Source organism: Littorina saxatilis, linkage group LG5, assembly GCF_037325665.1.
Source record: "Littorina saxatilis isolate snail1 linkage group LG5, US_GU_Lsax_2.0, whole genome shotgun sequence".
Taxonomy (NCBI): domain Eukaryota; kingdom Metazoa; phylum Mollusca; class Gastropoda; order Littorinimorpha; family Littorinidae; genus Littorina; species Littorina saxatilis.
This window is the reverse complement of record NC_090249.1, coordinates 36,792,620-36,813,651: the sequence shown is the minus strand read 5'-3', so window position 1 is coordinate 36,813,651 and position 21,032 is coordinate 36,792,620. Positions and strand designations below refer to the sequence as shown.

The following is a 21,032-nucleotide window of genomic DNA, read 5'->3' as shown; positions in this document are numbered from 1 at the left end:
TTAATTAGTTTGCTCATTAAAGTTGTCATTATAAATGAATTTTCACTTACAGATTTAACAATGATTGCATCGTATTTTTCAATTTCTCCTGAATTCAAAAACATATACATATGTCATGTTTACTCTAAGAATGTGCTCAGAGTTACAGAAATAGGTTCAGTAAGTACTGCGTTTGCACCCTATGCGGAGGCGAGCGTGACCCGTCTCCGTCTTTGGGTGTGGTTCGTCGAGACTATCTAAATATAGTGGGTTGTTTAATGTTAATCTGTTATATTTATGCCGACAGCTTGACTAAATGTTTTTATATCGCTTCACGCGACTTGTTTTTTATGTGATAAAAGTCTCTGTCAATACCAGAGCAAAACGGCGCACTGCCATATTATGTGTGGATTGTGAAAATGCAGTCAGTTACAACAGTGAAGCTTATTGTGCGGTTTGCATTTGATACTGGGTTTTTTGGTCACAGTATTCCTTTCAAGCCAGTTTAGAGCAGTATAGTAGCACACAGCGCTTAACAAGAAAGCGCACTTTTCTGTGTTTTTGTTTTTATAACTTTCTGAGGTTGTTTTTAAATCCAAATATAACATATCTATATATTTTTGGAATAAGAAAAACAATAAAGAATAAGATGAAATCATTTTTGGATCGATTGCTAAAATTTTAATTACACCCCCGGTATAGGGGTGTGTATAGGATTCGGTCGATGTGTTTGTTTGTTTGTTTGTTTGTTTGTTTGTGTGTTTGTGTTCGCATATATATCTCAAGAATGAACGGACCGATCGTCACCAAACTTGGTGAACAGGTTCTATACATTCCTGAGACGGTCCTTACAAAAATTGGGACCAGTCAAACACACGGTTAGGGAGTTATTGGTGGATTAAGATTCTACAAGGACTTATAGAGGGACATATTAATGGTCAAAGGGAAATAACCTTCTCAGTTGGTGGCAGTGAGAATGGTAAGGACGGGGGTGTTTTTCCTACCTCGGAGGAATTTCTTGTTTTAAATAGAATTTTGAGATTTTTAATGACCAAACTCATTAATTAGTTATTAAGCTTCCACGCTGAAATACAATCCTATATTCCGGGCTTTGTACAAGATTGGTTGTACAAAATTTTAATTAATTTGATTAAAAAATGAGGGTGTGACAGCGCTGCCTCATTTTTCACGAAAAGCCGGATATGACGTCATCAAAGTCAGGTATAAAAAATAAACATAAAAAACTTCTAAGTATATCATACCCAGAAACTCTCACGTGAAGTTTCATGAAGGTCAGTCCAGTAGTTTTCTCGGAATCGCTCCTTACACACACACACACAAACACACACACACACACACACACACACACACACACACACAAGCACGCACACACAAGCACACATACACCACCACCCTCGTCACGATTCCCAGTCTATGTTAAAATATTTGGTCAAAACTTGACTAAATGTAAAAACATACGGACACAAAGACCATAAAACGCACGATAAGACAGGGAACAGGAGTTGATAAGTAGTGTAGGGAAAAATTACAACATTTACAATCTGTCCAACTCACAGAATGAAACTAAACGCACTGCATTTTTTCACCAACACATTTCAGCTTCGACAATCCCCGCGGCACTTTTCCCGTGCAACTCGAAGTGAAATTGACAAGCCAGAATAGCTCAATAGCGTATTGCGGTAATAAGGAAAGCGCGCTTTTCTGTATTCTTTTTAACTTTCTGAGCTTGTTTTGAATACAACTTATTATATCTATATGTTTCTTGAATCAGGAAATGATAAAGAATAAGATGAAATCCTTTTGGAATCGATTTATTAAATGCCAATGGCAGTTAACCTATTTTCGTTAAGTTAAGAGTAAACATGACATATGTATATATTTTTAGATTCAGAATTTGATGAAGAAAACGATGCAGTCAACTATAAATCTGTTTGCAAAAATGTCATTTTAATGCGAATTTATTGAGCAAACTCATTAATTAATGTGTAAGTCTCCAAGCTGAAATGCAATACCAAAGTCCGGGCTTCGTCGAACATTACTTGACCAAAATTCCAACAAAATTGGTTAGAAATGAAAGCGTGACAGTGCTGCCTTAACTTTCACAAAAAGCCAGATATGACGTCATCAAAGAAATTGAAAAACAAAAATATATGACAAAAACATCTGGGGATATCATACTCAGGAATTCTTATGTAAAGTTTCATGAAGATCGGTCCAGTAGTTTTCCTCGGAACCGATCTAAACACACACACACACACACACACACACACACACACACACACACACACACACACACACACCACATCCTCATCTCGATTCCCAATCAATGTTAAAACATTTAGTCATAACTTGACTAAATTTAAAACAGTAAAGTCTCACTGGGCGATTGGCTGATGAAGGCAAGTTGTCACACGGCATAAAGCGCTTTGAACTTCGGATAAGGCGCTATATAATTACCAGTTATTATTATTATTATTTAAGTTATTGAGACATCCCAGTGCACTAAGGGATTTATAGAGCAAATCGAGAAAATTCATTATTGAACGAAGCGCATAGCGCGTGTTTGTTTTCATGGATTGTTTCAATAACGATATTGTCAGTACCGCCAGAGAAAAAAGAAGATTAAAAACGCACATTTTGCAACGCGCATTTGGATAGGCGTAACTGTGTGGTCAGGTTTGTGTCACTGGATCTACTTTTGTGTGGGCTGTCCCAAGTGTGTCGTGCTTTCGTCACACGCAAACTCTTGTTTTAATTTATGTTGGTAAATTCCAGTGAAGCGTAGCTAAAAAGTGATGACCTTTCACAGAGACCTCATTTAAACTCGGAGAAAGGACTTTTGCGATTCGAAACCTTCATCGAGCTTCGACAGATTGACTGTGCAGAGTGTTGCCCCTTGAATTGACTCCGGCCAAGGCCACGGTTAGCAGACTCGGATTTTCAAAGTAAATGTGGTATGTTTCTTCTGTTGAATCTTCACTCATCGGGGAGACTGGTACTATTATATATGAACCGTAAGCATGCTGTGAACCCTACACGTAGTATGTCCCCATCGTTTGCTTGTTCACATTTGCCCAACATGTTAATTTGCTGCGAGGTTTATGTCGTCTGCTAGGGCGGCTAGGGCAAGCGAACCACGGCACTGCACTGCAGTCTCATTTCAAAAACAACAATTGCTCGTCTGCACGCATAAGGCAGGCTGGTAATAAGTTTTATACATGGTAAGAACGTTCTTAACCCTACACGTTTTCGATTCCGATTGTTGTTGCCTTGAAACTGATAATAATTCGGAAACCATTCATTTACTGAACTGATGCAGTCGTATTTCAGTGTAATCTAGTCTGCTAATGTATATATTCCAAATGCTGATCTAGTTCAGTGGTACGTTATCGGAATAACACTTGTGTTTTCTGTTAGCTGCTGGGAATTGTATACTAACTCATCATTTGGTAATGTGGATAATAAGCTACGGCATAATTATGAGAAGATTCTTCGCAAGTCGAAACTGAAAAATAGACACAGCGGGTTCTATTTTTAGATAGTGGCAACTGTGGCACAGGCACATGCAATCTGTCAGAAAAAAACCACTTCTGCTTTAATTGAGAAGCAGGAATTTATAGTATTTTGATATTGTGGAGAATATAAGCTGCATGTCATTAATTAATTCTGAGGATGAGAGCACAGTCTCGCTTGGGCAAAGGGCGGAAGAATACGCTCTGTGGAAAAGTTAGCGCACTCCAAGAGTGCGCTAACAGTTTTAGCGCATCGCCATTAGCCAATCAACTGGTTCACATCAGTCATGTGACACCAGTACTTACTGACAATTATTATTATTATTATTATTATTATTATTATTATTATTATTATTATAAGTTGTCAGCAAAATTATTCGGGTGAATGCTGTACTTACGAAACATTGCCGAGAAGAATAGACGAGAACACCCGAATGAGAAAAGATTTCTCCTGGCCAGGCTCCCTCGTTGAGGGGATAATGAAGTACGCTCCAGCGCTCAGCTCGTGGCGGGATGTAGTCTGGTTTGCGTAGCTGTACATGTTCGTTTCCTCTCCCAGAATCCGTACTGTGGCGTTCCGATCAGTCTGGTCCAGAACCTTAATGGCACATAAAATAAGCTACGATGTGGAGTATGTCTCAAATGGTTTACTGAACGATTTAAATCTTCTAAGGAAAAAAGCAGTTCTAACCTTATGGAACACAGTTGCAATAGCATTTAATAGCATTACATGAAACAGTTCGTTTGAATTGTTATTTAGCTCGCGTAAACCACATACCAGATTTCCTGGTTTATCTAACCCCTGAGCCATCGTGAATCCGTGTGATCCACTGTCCTTTTTTTTCACAATTTAGTCGTCAGTTTGTGATTTCAATGCGACTGGCTGTATCTGCACTACTAGCACGTTATTGTGTACCTATGAGATCACACGAACTTATCGGCGGTGGCTGGCTTCAAAGAAAGCGAGCGGTCCGCTCCGGGCTATCTTTTTTAAAACTTTCAAACCTTCGAATTGTACTGATCTTGTCTTGAAGAAGAAATCTTTTATGATTTAAGAATGTTTGTGTTACAAGCTGTCAATTTATTATTTAGATTTTAAAAGTTAGTGCTAGCGCCAAAACGAGGCGCCTGATTTGCCGATCAGACAATCCACGAAAATGAATTCTTTGAAAATTGCTCGCTCTTTATGTTGGGCACCTAGGATGTTCTCAAGCGGTGAGTGTTTAAACGAAAGGGTGTTTGTACTGTGTGTAAAAGCCTGACAGTATCTGTGATGGTTTACGGGAGGCTTACTGTGCCTTTAATTACAGAATTCTTAGACATTTGTATATTAAACATTTTTCCGCTAGTTGTCTGCATATCTCTTTGTTCGTTAGTCTGTATATATACATGTATATTTTCTTCTCTTTCACAACTTTGATTGTATATATTAGGGGCGGAGTAGCTAAGCCGGATCGTGGGGGGGGGGGGGGGGGTTACAACATGGGGGCCATGAGTCGGTAGACCCCTGGTGGGGTACAGAGGCAACTTGGGTGGTCTTGGGTGCAAAGCTCCCCCGAAGCTGAAGAATTTTAGCTATTTTATAAACAATTTGTGGCTTATCCTTGATTTTAAACATGATCAACTGGTGTCAGCAGCCACTCATTATTTCTTTTAAAAGTTAGTATTAAATAATGGCAATTTACAGACAGAAAATACAACTCTTTTTCGGGGGGGGGGGGTGGGGGGGACAGTCGGAGGGGGGGGGGGGTCCGGAACCCTTGTAACACCCCCCCCCTAATCCGCTCCTGTATATATATAAAATTAACTCCTAGGCAGATGCATTCGAGGGAAGATCTTTCTGACGAGGCCGTTTATTGTGAAATCAATTGTACGACTGCCAAGGTCATTCATTCCCCGACCTTTTTCAGAAAACAGATTGAGTTTACATGAGGTAGTGTCTATACATTGGAACCTACAACACAGACATTCCCCCAAAATGAAATTCGCAAAATCAAAGCTCCCGCGATAAAATTAACATGTTCTGCATGTCAGTAGAAAGAACAATCTAATCTACATCCACAACAGTCTCAGTTGTTCTGAGTTTTTCTCAACTTTATAGCGGTTACTTTGCTTTTGCGAATTTGAATTTGGGATGTGTCTGTGTTGTAGGTTCCAATATTTTGCCTGTGGTATTTTCAGAGTGTGTTGAAACAAATTCAGACAAAAATAGAGAAATCTACAAGACAGACTTTGTGATACAGCATTTTGAATAAGAGGCCAAGAATCAGATAAACGAGGATTGGGTAATTGGATGGGGTATCTGACCGTTTAATTCCAATCACAGCCATACTATACTTACCTTGAAGACATCGCATCTGGTTGAAAAATTGGTTGCTTTCCTGTGCTCTCTTTTCTTGATAAACTGTACTACCACTGGTACCTTGGCAGAACCTGTCGCATACAAAACTACACGCATTTACAGATTGTCTAATACTTATTGAGAATTAGTATTTTGCTTGTAATAACCGTAACATTTAGAGCACAGATATGTTTCTGGCTTTTGTTTTCTTACTTACACAATCAAACAATATAAGTGTATTTTGTCTTCCTTATTCTCAGTTTGACAATTACCGCATAAGACATCGGGGCTCCAAAAATGTGTCCGAAGTTCAGTGTCGCGTCAACTGAAGTAAAGACAGCTTCGCGTAAACTGTTTTGATTGATGATTATGTTTTGTTGGTTCCAGTGCTCGTGTAGAAACAAACAATTGTAAAAAATGTAATTGTGTTCGTGCTTTTACATTAACATCTTTTTTTAACTGGGCTTTTCCCAAGAAATGTGCTGACGTTTTAGTGTTATGATGTATTTTGGTTTATTCGACTACAAGGAATCCGGGCTAGTTTCACAATGTAGGGGAAGGGCTCCTAATATGGACCGGCTCCTCATATGGACCACCACCAACTAACGGCGCAAGAGCGCTAAAAAAAGTTTTATTCGCTGTATTCACCCTCTTTGATAACTTGCACATGTCAAAACTGTTGCAGAAACACAAATCTCAAAACCGTTAGGCTTTTTCTCTTTTTTTCACTTTTGGCAGCGTTCACTCTAAATTTGCCGCCTAAAACGGACTCGTTTCTGTCTACAGCCAAAGCTCTCATCAAACAGAAATGGCTATATATGACTGCTAAAACCGTATTTGTTACATTTTAGCAGTGTTGACCCCGAGTTTCTACTGCAAACAAAAAATAATAGCAAAATCTCAAAGTATGTGCGAGTCCCCTAATATGGACCACCTTCAACAAATCGAAGAAAATAAAAGCTAAAGGCTATTTTCATTAATTCATTAAGAAGCTTGCTGGTAATAACCTATAACTAGCCCTCGAGATTTAAAAAAAAATGCAACGAAAAGTCTTCTTTTCGTGGAAGTTGATAATTTCACTTATTTTCACTCTGTTTTTGATAAGCTTCTTTAGTTTCCTGGTGTGCTTCAAATAATGCTCTCATCAACCCGAAACAGATAAATCTAGAGCATATTTTAATTAGGCTGACTTGTACACTAATTTGTATCATGTTATTTTGAAATATAGGGGGCTTTTTACAGTGATTCGTGAAGGCCGCTTCACTGGTCCATATTAGGCGCCCAGGCTCCTAATATGGACCCTTTGTGATTTTTTCTGTATTTAATTTTTGCTGAATGTGTATCAAAGCTATTTTACTCTAATTAGGCCTAACGGTTCACCTAAGAAAGAAGGACTACCAAACACAAAATGAAACTTCTTTGCACGAAAACAAGCTAGTTATCAGCAATAAACAAAAAGTGGTCCATATTAGGGGCCCTTCCCCTATACAATGAGAAAGGCCTGCGTATCGGAACCTTGAAAATAAAGTTGTATCTTCCCATTTTGCTAGGGATACTCATGTAATTTGCTTCTTACTGGCGACACCCCTACTGGAGGACGGTATTTTGAATTTTGTCATACATACTAACCGACAGTAGTAGTGTAGGCAGTATATTTTGTGGTATTAATGCTGACAATAATACGGAAAACCCATAGTAAACTTTCTTTTTGTGGTGTTGTTGTTGCTCTATTGTTTATTGGTGGAATCTTCTCAGTCAAACCAATAAAAGATTGAGTCGAGCGAGTCGTTTATTGTTCTTTACTTTCTCAACGTTCCCGCTCGACTGCTGAGATCTCTCACGAGTCTCGCGGTCCCACGTGATATATCTTGCACACGTCTTATTAGTGCGCCACAACGCAACAACTCGCAAAACAATCCAACAAGACGCGCAACAATGCAATAGACAGTCATCGTTTCACATTTTAAAACCCTATTATTGCACAATTACTGGTTCTGAAGATTACAGTGGACGAGCATTCTGTATGCAATCGCTTTCAGTGAATGTGACCAAATAGTGTGTTTTTTCTTCAGCTTTGACCTTTTTAGTTCTGTTGAAATTTGTATTTGCATACTGCCACACTTGCTGAACATACCCAACCCACTGGCAATCGACAAAATGTCCTGGTTTTGTCAGGGCGCAACGCACAGAACAGTCGCCTGTGGTCAGTTTTCGCCGAAAATCTGGGTAACCTCGCTCTCGTTTTGTATTATGCGCGCGTTTTCACAAACTCGACTCAAAAAGTATTCTTCCCTAGCCTACGGAGAAGGATGTCATGGTCTGTAATAACAACCTTTTATTTTATAATTGCTCCATTTGAAGTTGTCAAAAACATAATTTTGTTTCAACTTGTAAACCCTTATTTTGCAACCAAGACCAATAACTGTCGTCTGGTACAGCAAACGGGAGATAATTCACAAATCAAATATGGTTTTTAGATAGAGCACTCAATAACCTTTACATTAGCAAACATTATATGCCGTGACGTTTGCATGTTATGATCATATATACAACTTATTTGAAATCAGAGGCAAAATTCTTAAAAAGTACTGGACAACATGCATGCGCTTTCATTTAAACTTGCGGGAACGCAGAGAAATGCACCAAAACAAAGGGGAATGCGAGAGAGAGAGAGAGAGAGAGAGAGAGAGAGAGAGAGAGAGAGAGAGAGAGAGAGACAGACAGACAGACAGACAGACAGACAGACAGACAGACAGACAGACAGAGGGCATTCAAGTACTCCTAGAACTGGCGTTGGCAGAAGACTAGAACACAAAGAAATTAAAGAGAGGAACACAAGTAGGCCTACCACAGTACAAGTATGTGACAGTGATTTGTTTCTTGAGGTGAGCTCAGATCGACTCGTACATTAGCATAGAGGAAGAGTTTTGGTGGGGTTATTATCTAATTTTGCAAATATAAACAGTTACTATCCGCTGCGATACCTGATTTTGGCACAGTGAACTTGAAGCGAGGGTTCTCCAGTTTGTTCTTAAATCCCGCTGCTGTCTCTCCTCTCCACTCTCCGTAAATATTGGTCACGTACTCTGAAGACACACAGTTTTCGCAAATGTCCTTTCAAATAAACGTCAAAAGCAGACGTTAGAGAGAGCAGACGTTAGAGAGAGAGTGAGAGATCAAATCAAATCAAATCAAATCAAATTTTATTTTACGAGGGTTGTGGCATAAGCAATACAAATTAGCTTCTTTTCAACCAGCCCTCGCGCAGAGAGGGACTACTCTAATCGTATATATACATATATATATACATGTCGTGCCGAATTCACGGAATTGCCGAATTCGCGGAATCGGCAACATTGTTTCCCATTTTGCGTAATCGGCAAAACGCTGCCCATTACCTGAAATCGGCAGCGTTTTGCCAAAAATGCGTAAAGGCTTCTAACATATGCCAATTTCACAAAAGCGGCAGCCATTCTGTTAATTTTTGTGCTACCAGAACATTGTATTAACATAACTTTACCTTCCTATTATGGTTTTTATGCCGTGTTGGTCTGTGTCGAGCATAACTCCGGAAATACACGAAAACTCCACTTTTTTACATCACTTGCCATAACTTATCGAATATTGCTAAATGTATCGATTCGAGTATCTAGCTGTCTAGATGTGATGATATCCAAGGCATTTGAGAACTTTAAAACCAAAATGTGGTTGCCGATTTCGCAAAATGGGCAAATGTTGGAAGCCTTTACGCGTTTTCGGCAAAACGCTGCTGATTTCGCGTAATGGGCAGCGTTTTGCCGATTACACGAAATGGGCAAAAATATTGCCGATTCCGCGAATTCGGCAATTCCGTGAATTCAGTACGACATACACATGTAAATCATTTACAAAAGATAAACATATGTGTCTGTGAGTGTGTGTGTGTGTGTCTGTGCCTGTGTAGTTGTGTGTGTGTGTGTGTGTGTGTGTGTGTGTGTGTGTGTGTGTGTGTGTGTGTGTGTGTGTGTGTGTGCGTGTGCATTTGAGTGTGTACATGCGCACGTTATGTGTGTGTGTGTGTGTGTGTGTGTGTGTGTGTGCGTGTGTGTGTGCCTCTGTGTGTTAGTGTGTGTGTATGTGTGTGTGTGTGTGTGTGTGTGTGTGTCTACCGGCTAAATAAGTATGTTGGTGCTTGTTTTGTGTGTCTCTCAACATGTACCGACAACGATCTATATACGACCAAGTATGAATGTGTGTGCACGTGAAATCTTGCACAGTCGGTAGAATTCTGCAACTTACTCAGGGAATCCGGCACACCATCTTGGTCAAAGTCAGGAGTGAGAGAGCAGACGGTGGGTTTTCGGAAGTATCTCATGAAGTCATCCAAGCAAATCCAGAACTCCCCTTCATCCTTCACTGCACGTGGCACCTCACCGATGGACACGTCCTCCCACTCTCGGCTCCTGTGGACGCAACAAATCCCACATAAAAAAAACCAGGACAATGCCTTTTCCACAAGCTGTCTTCCTTCTACATCTCCCTCAAACACTGAACTAACACTCAGCAGCGACTTTTTCTTCTCAGGAAGCTTAAATATTTTAATGTCAATCAAAGTGTTATGGAACTTGTGTATCGCAGTTTGATTGAAAGCATACTGACTTTTAACATTGTGACATGGTATGGTACCACAAATGTTAAAAACAAAGCTAAACTCCACCGCATTGTTGCGACGGCTAGCAAGCTTGTTGGGCAACCCCAACGACAGCTGACCAGTCTCTACGAAGCTGCCATTAAGCGGAAAGCTCTCAAAATTGTCCGTGATCCGATCCATCCTCTCAACCCCTGTTTCGAAATTCTCCCTTCAGGTAAACGTTATAAGGTCCCTTTGGCACGCAAAAACCAGTTTAAAAAGTCATTCCTGCCTTCTGCAGTCACCATTTTAAATTCTTCTCGCATCACGTAGAGGCTGGTCGGCTGGGAAAAAACAAACAATGTGTACATGTGAAGGTGTGTGGGAAATATTTGTAATGTGATTACTCGGCTGTGAAACCCAACTCCTGTGATATGAGAGGGTAAATTTACATAGTGCAATATCATATTTGATTGTATCCCTTTTATGTTTTATGTTTTATGTGTGTCGTCCTATACAATTGTTGTTATAATCGTTTACAGGCAGACAGGGTGTGCCGAAGAAAAATTTCCATTTTTATGTAATATTTTAATGGACAATAAAGTGCTGTTATTGTTATTGTTATTGTTGTATTTATACTAATTAATAGTCTGATGGTTACTAGTATGAACGTAATTTCAACCCACCTAAATCTTGGCATTTTATGTGCGACACAGCAAACTACAATGTGAGTGACCTATTTGCACTATTTTATTTTCCACTGTGCCTGGGCTAAAGATATTGACAAATTTCACCAACAAGAAAACCAAATGCTCACACGACTCACGTTCGTCATACCGAACATGAATCAGAAAGAAATTATCTGCTATCACACACACACACACACACACACACACACACACACACACATACACACACACACACACACACACACACACACAGAAACACACACAGAAACACTCACGTACGCACACACATACACACACACACACACACAACACACACACACACACACACACACATACACACACACACACACACACACACACACACACACACACACACACAAGCACGCACACACAAGGTACCGACTCGCCCCCTCCGATCTCGCCCCCGTTTTGTTGTAGCCGACTTTACGGCCTGCTTGCTTTCAATCTGTCAAGGGTGTCAACTCGCCCCCGCAAGCAGTGCCAACTCGCCCCTGGGCATTCCATGCGATGAAGTTGAAGTTGAAGTTTCTCGTGCAAAACAGGTTATACAAAATGACACGTTTACCTGAGTTTTACCTGAGTTTACCGTATCCCATGCGATAAGTTTTGACGTTATACACAATGACACGTTTACCTGAGCAGGGCCGGACCAAATGAGTTGTAAGGGGGGGAGGGGGGGTTCCTCCTTTTTTGGGGGGGCTAATCAGCGAAGTGGCGAAGCCACAAGCGCGCGCCTGCTTTGTCCGGGGGCATGCTCCCCCGGAAAATTTTTGAAAAACGGTTAAAATCTGTGCAATCTGGTGCATTCTGGGCCTTGTTTTGAGGGTTAAGGGCAGCATTGTTTTGGTGCTAAAACTAGTAAAAAAACAACAACACTCAAAGCAAGGTACATGCTTTTTCCAGGGGTGGGGTTCCGGAACCCCTGGAACCCCCCCCCCCCCTGGGTCCGGCCCTGCCTGAGTTGTACCTTTAATGGCACAGTAAGCCTCCCGTAAACCATCACAGATACTGTCAAGCTTTTACACACATTACAAGCACCCTTCCATTTGAACGCTCACGGAACGGGAACATCCTGGCTGCTTTCCGTCGAGAGTGAGACATTTTCAAAGGATTTATTTTCGTGGACCGTCTGATCTACAATCAGGCGCCTCGTTTTGGCGCTAGAACTAACTTTTAAAATCTTAATAATAAATTGACAGCTTGTAACACAAACATTCTTAAATCATAAAAGATTTATTTTTTCATCAAGACAAGATCAGCACAATTCGAAGTTTTAAAAGTATTAAACAAGTTGCGCAAGGCGAAATTACTACATTTAGTCAAGCTGTGGAATTCACAGAATGAAACTGAACGCACTGCATTTTTTAACAATGACCGTAGTCCGCCGCTCGTGCAAAACGCAGTGAAACTGACGAGCCTGTTTTGCGCGGTACATGCGGTAGTGGGATCGCTGTGCTGCATCGCATGCTTTTCTGTACCTCTCTTCGTGTTAACTTTCTGAGCGTGTTTTTAATCCAAACATATCATATCTATATGTTTTTGGAATCAGGAACCGACAAGGAATAAGATAAAATTGTTTTTAAATCGATTTCAGAGAAAAAAAAATGATCATAATTTGTTATTTTTTTATTTTCAGAGCTTGTTTTTAATCCAAATATAACATATTTATATGTTTTTGGAATCAGAAAATGATGAAAAATAAGATGAACGTAAATTTGGATCGTTTTATATAAAAAAAAAATTAATTACAATTTTCAGATTTTTAATGACTAAAGTCATTAATTAATTTTTTAAGCCACAAAGCTGAAATGCAATAAAGAAGTCCGGCCTTTGTCGAAGATTGCTTTACAACAATTTTAATCAATTTGATTGAAAAATGAGGGTGTGACAGTGCCGCCTTAACTTTTACAAAAGGCCGAATATGACGTCATCAAAGACATTTATCGAAAAAATGAAAAAAAAACATCTGGGGATATCATACCCAGGAACTCTCATGTAAAATTTCATAAAGATCGGTCCGGTAGTTTACTCTGAATCGCTCTACACACACACACAGACACCACGTCTCGATTCCCCCTCTATGTTAAAACATTTAGTCAAAACTTGACTAAATGTAAAAAGATAGCCAGGAAGCAGGGTCACGAAAGGTCGTGTCTCAAAGCAGACGATTTTTCTTCATAGCGCTCGCTTTCTTTGAAGCCAGCCGCAGCCGACAAGTTCTTATGTCTCGCAGCCGTTTGTTGCGTTTTAGAATCAGAGGTACACAATAACGTGCTATTGCAGATACAGCCAGTCGCACTGAAATCACAAACTGACGACTAAATTGTGAAAAAAAGGAAAGTGAATCACACGGGTTCACGATGGCTCAGGGGTTAGATAAACCACGAAATCTGGTGTGTGGTTTACGCGAGATAAATAGCAATTCAAACGAACTGTTTCATTTAATGCTATTAAATGCTATTGCAAGTGTGTTCCATAAGGTTAGAACTGCTTTTTGGCTCACGTAAGTGTAGCCTACGCGATCGTAACTTTGTCTGTCTGTGCGTGCGTGCGTATGTGCGTGCGTGTGTATGTCTGTGGTAGAAACTCTAACATTTGAAGACGTCACATTACATTGACGTCACATTATGACGTAAGAGGGTTAGACGTCACGCGAAGGAAGTACTGAAAGTCTCGGTCATTATTATTTTGAGCAGGCCGAGACTAGTTGGCAGTCGTGTCCCTGTAAGTAGGCTACATGCAGACAGACAGATCTAGATCTAGTGTCTCGCTTTCTTGCACAGTTTCACCTATGCTCTTTCTCTGTGTGTGTGTGTGTGTGTGTGTGTGTGTGTGTGTGTGTGCATTCTGCTTTCCACACGATTGGCGACCTAAGGCCTATTTAGGTGGCCATCCACATGTGGATGGCAACTTAACTGGTGGATTGTGTCCTATCACAGTGGATGGTTCCTTCACTCCAGATCTGGATTGCTACCTTATTTGTGGATTGTTACCCACAATGGAATGTAACCTAAAGAATATTGTGGATTGTTACTCGCATTTGTGGAAATGTTACTTGCACTTGTGGAAATGTTACTAATGTTTTAGTGGGTTTTTTTTCTATTGAGAACAGAAAGTGTAAAGTAAAAGCTCCTGCTGAATTTATTTTCAAAACTTTACCAGAAATTGAGTAGACCTATCAAGCCCCCAAACCAAACGTTCGATGTAAGGACCAATGACACTGACAGATCCTCTATTTTTTTTTTATATAAAGACAAGGGACTGGGTGGCCGAGTGGTAACGCACTTGCGCGGAAGCGAGAGGTTGCGAGTTCGACTCTGGGTCAGGGCGTTAGCAATTTTCTCCTGTTCAAGTGTTAGTCTTTCGGATGAGACGAAAAACCGAGGTCCCTTCGTGTACACTACATTGGGGTGTGCACGTTAAAGATCCCACGATTGACAAAAGGGTCTTTCCTGGCAAAATTGTATAGGCATAGATAAAAATGTCCACCAAAATACCCGTGTGACTTGGAATAATAGGCCGTGAAAAGTAGGATATGCGCCGAAATGGCTGCGATCTGCTGGCCGATGTGAATGCGTGATGTATTGTGTAAAAAAATTCCATCTCACACGGCATAAATAAATCCATGCGCCTTGAATATGTGCGCAATATAAATTGCATAAACAAAATTAATTAAAAAAATTAAAAACATAAATCCCTGCGCTTAGAACTGTACCCACGGAATACGCGCGATATAAGCCTCATATTGATTGATTGATTGATTGAAAAATGAACAAAATAAATACGGAAACACCCCACAAGACTAAACTACAGAAACTCATAAGTACAAATGCTTTTGATCGTCAAACAGCGTGCTATGACATGTGTTTAAAAAAATAAGTTTCGTCTAGAGCTCGTACTGAGTCTTACTGTGGTATGTGCCAGTAGGTGTGTGTCAGTGTCATTAGTCACTGTTTGTGTGTGTGTGTGTGTGTGTGTGTGTGCTTCGTTTGTTTGTTTGTTTGTTTGTTTTTAATGGTTGTTATTGTGGTGTTTTTCGTTTTTGTTGTCAAAATTAATCAGTTCATTTCAATGTCATATGATATGTTTTGTAAACTGACAATGAACCGCTAAATATGATTTCAAAGCATCAAATTCATTATTTTAAAAAAAAAGTTTAAATATTTACCAATAAATTTGTTCAAGTGAAGAGTTCAAAGGTGCCTGCTGCCAAATTGTTCGCACAATTGCAGATTAACTGGAAATTATACGAGTGCATGGGAAGAAATATTTTCCAACATGATACCGGGCAGAACTGAAACCCGTCACAGTCATCATTTTGCACTGTAAGACAAGTCAGTCTCCGTCAAGCCCCAAGATATATCAAATCGGCAGACAAGGTTTAATGACCGAACAAATTGTAACTTCTAACCGACTTGGTCTTCGGGTCACAGCGGAGGACGACAATAGCTTAATGGTTTCATTTGTGCTGAATTACAGCTTTTTACTTTTTTACTTTAAAAAAACCCGTTTTTACAAATTTGTTTCTAAAATCATAATTAAATATTTTCCGGGCCATTCACGTCTATGTTTAACATTGCAACTGTCGGTAAAACCGTACTCTATGGATATTGTGTGCAGTTGGTATGAGGTCAAAGACTACAGACGAAAAAAAACCAGAAAAAAACTGACATAAATATTGCTCAACTGTCGGCCAGCAGTTTTACTGCCCGGTATTGTAATAGATAAGTGCACTGCGTAAACATGACATTTGAAGAAAAAAAAATCACCCTAACCCTAACCCTTACCCTAACCCTAACCCTAACCCTAACCCTAATCCATGACAACGGCTACCTTGAGACGTAAAATATTTTTACAGTAAAAAAACCAAACGCACATCATCAAAAAAGATGATTGATATTTAATCTAAAATAGACTAGAATAAGAGTAAAAACAACATGGGTGGAAGTTGGTGGCCATTCAACGTGTTTTTGTAAAACATGAACTCGTGGTAGTAAAGTTGGTTGGATTTGGTTGCGTATGAAAACGACCAGTGGCATTACAGGAACAAATTGATTCCCATCACAAAAAAAGTCAATGGAGATCGCTTCATCATAGTTATCTCTAAACGTCCAAGGCATAATGGTTGGGTGAAAATGAAACATAAAAAAGTTGTTTCAGTATTTCTTAGGCAACCGTCCAGACTCACTACCACCGATTTTAGAGACAAAGAAAAATATCTTCAAAAATGCACTTTTTACGTGTTTTGGCAGAAATCTTTTTTGGGGATCTTAGAAAAGGTTCTAAAGAATGTTTTGACAAAGAAGCTTTCATCAATGTTTTACCGAAGAGTAGTTACAACAATTTTTCCAACGAATTTCATTCTTGCTTTTTTTAAGTGCAAGGCCAGAATACGACTGTATACCCGGAGAGAAGGTTTTTAATTACCACCAAAATTCCGTGGTAATGAAACCAAATCTTTAAATTGGCAATATTCCTGACTTCTGACAAACATTTTGCGACCCATTTGCCCATCTTTTCTTTTTGTTAATTGGCCAAATCGATTGATTAAAGTTTGAATTTTAGGTAACCAAATTTGGAATAGTAGTGCTGTCGAGTGAGTTCACTAAAATTTGATGAGTCTGGGTTTTTGTCGCCCATATGACTGTAGAAAACAGAGCATTTCTCAAAAAAACTGTTTTGATTAATAATCTTAGGTGGGTGGTAATGCCCCTTTTCTTAGGTAGCAAAATCCAAGAAATAGGTATGTGTGTGTGTGTGTGTGTGTGTGTGCATGCGTGGATGTGTGTGTGTGTGTGTGTGTGTGTGTGTGTGTGTATGTGTGTGTGTGTGTGTGTGTGTGTGTGTGTGTGTTTGTGCGTGTGCGTAAGTGTGTGTGTGTGTGTATGTGTGTTTGTGTTGTGTGTGTGTGTGTGTGTGTGTGACGGAGTGATTGAGTTTGTGTTACTGTTTGTCGATTTCTTACGTGAGCCTTGATGGCTTCGCCTCTTGTTTCATTAGAAGATTTAAATCGTTTTGTAAACCATTTGAGACATACTGGGGCTTTAAACAAACAACAGTGATCATGTCTGTGAATATGTGTTTGTGAGGCAGCGTGACAAATGTTATTTCTCGTCAACCTGTTGGACTTTGACATTCGCATTTCTACTTAACGTTACCTTTTACTGTGATAAAAGCAATATAACGTCACCGGCAAATGAACTGAAAAATGCACATGTGTGCACATAATGCACATTCGCATTTTTAATTAACGTCACCTTTGTAGCCTTTTAACATGTGTTTGTGAGGCAACGTGGCAAATGCGGTTTCACGTCACCTGTTCGCATTTTTAATTTTGAACATTCCTTTTACAGTATATGTGTGTACGTGACAAAAGCGATATACAGGGTGTCTCAAAAAAGTACCCGATTTTCTTTGAATACTACAGACAAGTCAGTAACTTTATTGAAATCATTTTTGTGTGATATTGTAGTCAGTTCATAGAAGTTTTGTCCCCAGTTCACAGCTTTCAGTTGAGATCGTCTGTTTCTTCACACCACGTGATCAATGTAGCCACCCCGTTTTCCAAGGACAGACTGCATCCTCATTGCCATATTGTTCATTACATTGGGAAATGTTTCCTGTGGGTTGTTCTGGATTTCTCTGACAATGTTTGCCTTCAGTTGTTGTAGGTTTCTTGGTCTGGGGTACATATTAACGTATTAGCTTACATATTAGTTTTTCCATTTCTCGGTACTGATGTTTCAATGTCTTTTGGGGTACTTTTTTTTAGACACCCAATATATATATAATTGAATGTATATTGCGTGGGTGCGTGCGTGCGTGCGTGTGTGCGTGCGTGTGTGCGCACGCGCGCGTGTGTGTGTGTGTGTGTGTGTGTGTAAAAAACAGAGACGAATCGCCTCTCTTGCAAAACTCAAGATAATTGGGGGCGAGATGGGAGGGGGCGAATCACCTCTCTTGCAAAACTCAAGATAATTGAGGGCGAGATGGGAGGGGGCGAGTTCGGAAGGGGCGAGTTAGGAAGGGGCGAGTTAGGAGGGGGCGAATGGGGACGTCACCCCTGCTACATAAACATTCTACAAAATGACCAAAACTTGACCCTGCTGTGACCTTGGGATTTACTGAGGGTTAACAAGACGTGTATCATGTCTAGAGGTAAAAAAAACGCTGGCAGTGTGTGGGAAGATCTAGCTTCAAAAACACCCCAAAATATGTTGTTTTTCAACCCAGCCGTATATCCAAAAACTACTCATTACTATGATATGCTAACTACTCAAGTGAGTCAAAAATCATACTTATCACTCCATGGACCTGTCCACTCCGTATCTCCCCACGGGTTGAGAATCCGCATTAGTGATTTCCCTTTGACCTGAAACACGCACTCATTACATTTAGTCAAGTTATGACTAAATGTTTTAACATCGAGGGGGGAATCGAGACGAGGGTCGTGGTGTATGTGTGTGTGTGTGTGTGTGTGTGTGTGTGTGTGTGTGTGCGTGTGTGTAGAGCGATTCAGACCAAACTACTGGACCGATCTTTATGAAATTTTACATGAGAGTTCCTGGGTATGATATCCCCATACGTTTTTTTCATTTTTTTGATAAATGTCTTTGATGACGTCATATCCGGCTTTTCGTGAAAGTTGAGGCGGCACTGTCACGCCCTCATTTTTCAACCAAATTGGTTGAAATTTTGGTCAAGTATTGTTCGACGAAGCCCGGACTTCGGTATTGCATTTCAGCGTGGTGGCTTAAAAATTAATTAATGACTTTGGTCATTAAAAATCTGAAAATTGTAAAAAAATTATTTCTTTTATAAACCGATCCAAATGTACGTTCATCTTATTTTCCATCATTTGCTGATTCCAAAAACATATACATATGTTATATTTGGATTAAAAACAAGATCTGAAAATTAAATATATAAAAATTATTATCAAAATTAAATTGTCGAAATCAATTTAAAAACCCTTTCATCTTATTCCTTGTCGGTTCCTGATTCCAAAAACATATAGATATGATATGTTTGGATTAAAAACACGCTCAGAAAGTTAAAACGAAGAGAGGTACAGAAAAGCGTGCTATCGTTCTCAGCGCAACGTACTACCCCGCTCTTCTTGTCAATTTCACTGCCTTTGCCGGGCGGGGATATAGCTCAGTTGGTAGCGCGCTGGATTTGTATTCAGTTGGCCGCTGTCAGCGTGAGTTCGATCCCAGGTTCGGCGGAAATTTATTTCAGAGTCAACTTTGTGTGCAGACTCTCTTCGGTGTCCGAACCCTCCCCCCGTGTACACTACATTGGGTGTGCACGTTAAAGATCCCACGATTGACAAAAGGGTCTTTCCTGGCGAAATTGCTTAGGCACAGTTAATAATTGTCTACCTATACCCGTGTGACTTGGAATAATAGGCCGTGAAAGGTAAATATGCGCCGAAATGGCTGCAATCTACTGGCCGTATAAAATTTCATCTCACACGGCATCACTGCAGAGCGCCTAGAACTGTACCCACGGAATATGCGCGATATAAGCGTCATTGATTGATTGATTGATTGGACTGACGATGCTACGAGTATACGGTCTTGCTGCGTTGCATTGCGTTCAGTTTCATTCTGTGAGTTCGACAGCTACTTGACTAAATGTTGTATTTTCGCCTTACGAGACTTGTTTTATCACTCGACAAGTCTATCTTTGTTGTTGTTGCTTTTTTTGGCGTGCATATTAGTAACGCATAGATAAAATACGAGGCAACACTTTAAGTCAATGCTTGACTAACTGTAAAAATCAAAACTTGACTTACGTAAATGAGGTCGCCAGCGTACCGCCTCAACATTTCAAAGCATGATATGAGGCCATTAAAGACATTAATCGACAAATTGAGGAAAAGCATTTGGGGATACCATCTGGAAGAAGTCAGCAGTACAGTTTCATGACCATCCGTCTAATACTTTTCTGGGGATCGCTCTCTCTCTCTCTCTCTCTCTCTCTCTCTCTCTCTCTCTCTCTCTCTCTCTCTCTCTCTCTCTCTCTCTCTCTCTCTCTCTCTCTCTACACACACACACACACACACACACACACACACACACACACACACAGAGAGAGTAGTAAAACCCCAAATATATATACTAAACTTACAACGGCAGTCTCTGTCACGGAGTAAGCGTGTTGTCCCACCAGCCCAAGCGTTTTGTTGAATTGTTTCTGAAAAGTTGGCAGCACAAATATTTACAATCGCTCAGTAGTTTTTCGCCTCGTCATCCCCTCTACAAACTTTAATGTTTGTGTCATTTGATAACTAAAAAAACCAATCTGCCATCGTCTCATTATTCCATTTTGAGTGTTTTTTGTTTGTGAAGGAAAGGGTTGACGTGTCAAATGCTTAAAACATCTACATTGACATTCCTGGCAATATTGGCGTATTTTTGATTTGAATAGATAACTATATGAATGACAAAATAAACAGATACATAAATAAATGATAAACAAATCAATCAGTACAATCCTATAATAAACGATCCGCAAATATGTATTCATCAGCAAACAAATAATTAAATAAAAAATTGAATATATATATCTCTCTCCCTCTCTCTCTCTCTTCCCCCCCCCCCCTCCCGGGCGCCCCCTCTCTCTCTCTCTCTCTCTCTCTCTCTCTCTCTCTCGGACAAAATTTGCTTCAAACTCGCCAAAATGACCATTGTTGGATTACCAACACATGTGGAAGGCATCCTAGCCACCCTGCTGTCAGACCACCACGTTAAATCTTGGAAAGTTGCTGGTGAGGGACAGGATACAGTTTTTGTACTTCGACTGAGCGCCACTGAACACGACAAAGCAGCCGCCATTACAACGGCTGCCACTGG

The 21,032-nt window shown here is 40.0% G+C and overlaps 1 protein-coding gene across 3 annotated transcripts in view; it reads right to left on the bottom strand.

Moving 5' to 3' along the window:
- The window catches only part of LOC138967021 (calpain-5-like), a 55,732-nt gene that overhangs the window by 9,448 nt on the left and 25,252 nt on the right, over positions 1-21,032 (bottom strand). For 2 of the 3 annotated variants that reach the window (XM_070339469.1, XM_070339471.1), the window contains 6 exons: positions 20,308-20,373; positions 18,471-18,544; positions 10,132-10,295; positions 8,838-8,939; positions 5,854-5,960; positions 3,911-4,110 (listed from right to left, as the gene is read on the bottom strand). In XM_070339469.1, the coding sequence (XP_070195570.1) occupies positions 3,911-4,110; positions 5,854-5,960; positions 8,838-8,939; positions 10,132-10,295; positions 18,471-18,544; positions 20,308-20,373 (713 nt within the window). The remainder of the gene's footprint in view (positions 1-3,910; positions 4,111-5,853; positions 5,961-8,837; positions 8,940-10,131; positions 10,296-18,470; positions 18,545-20,307; positions 20,374-21,032) is intronic. The other variant, XM_070339470.1, reaches the window with a different exon arrangement.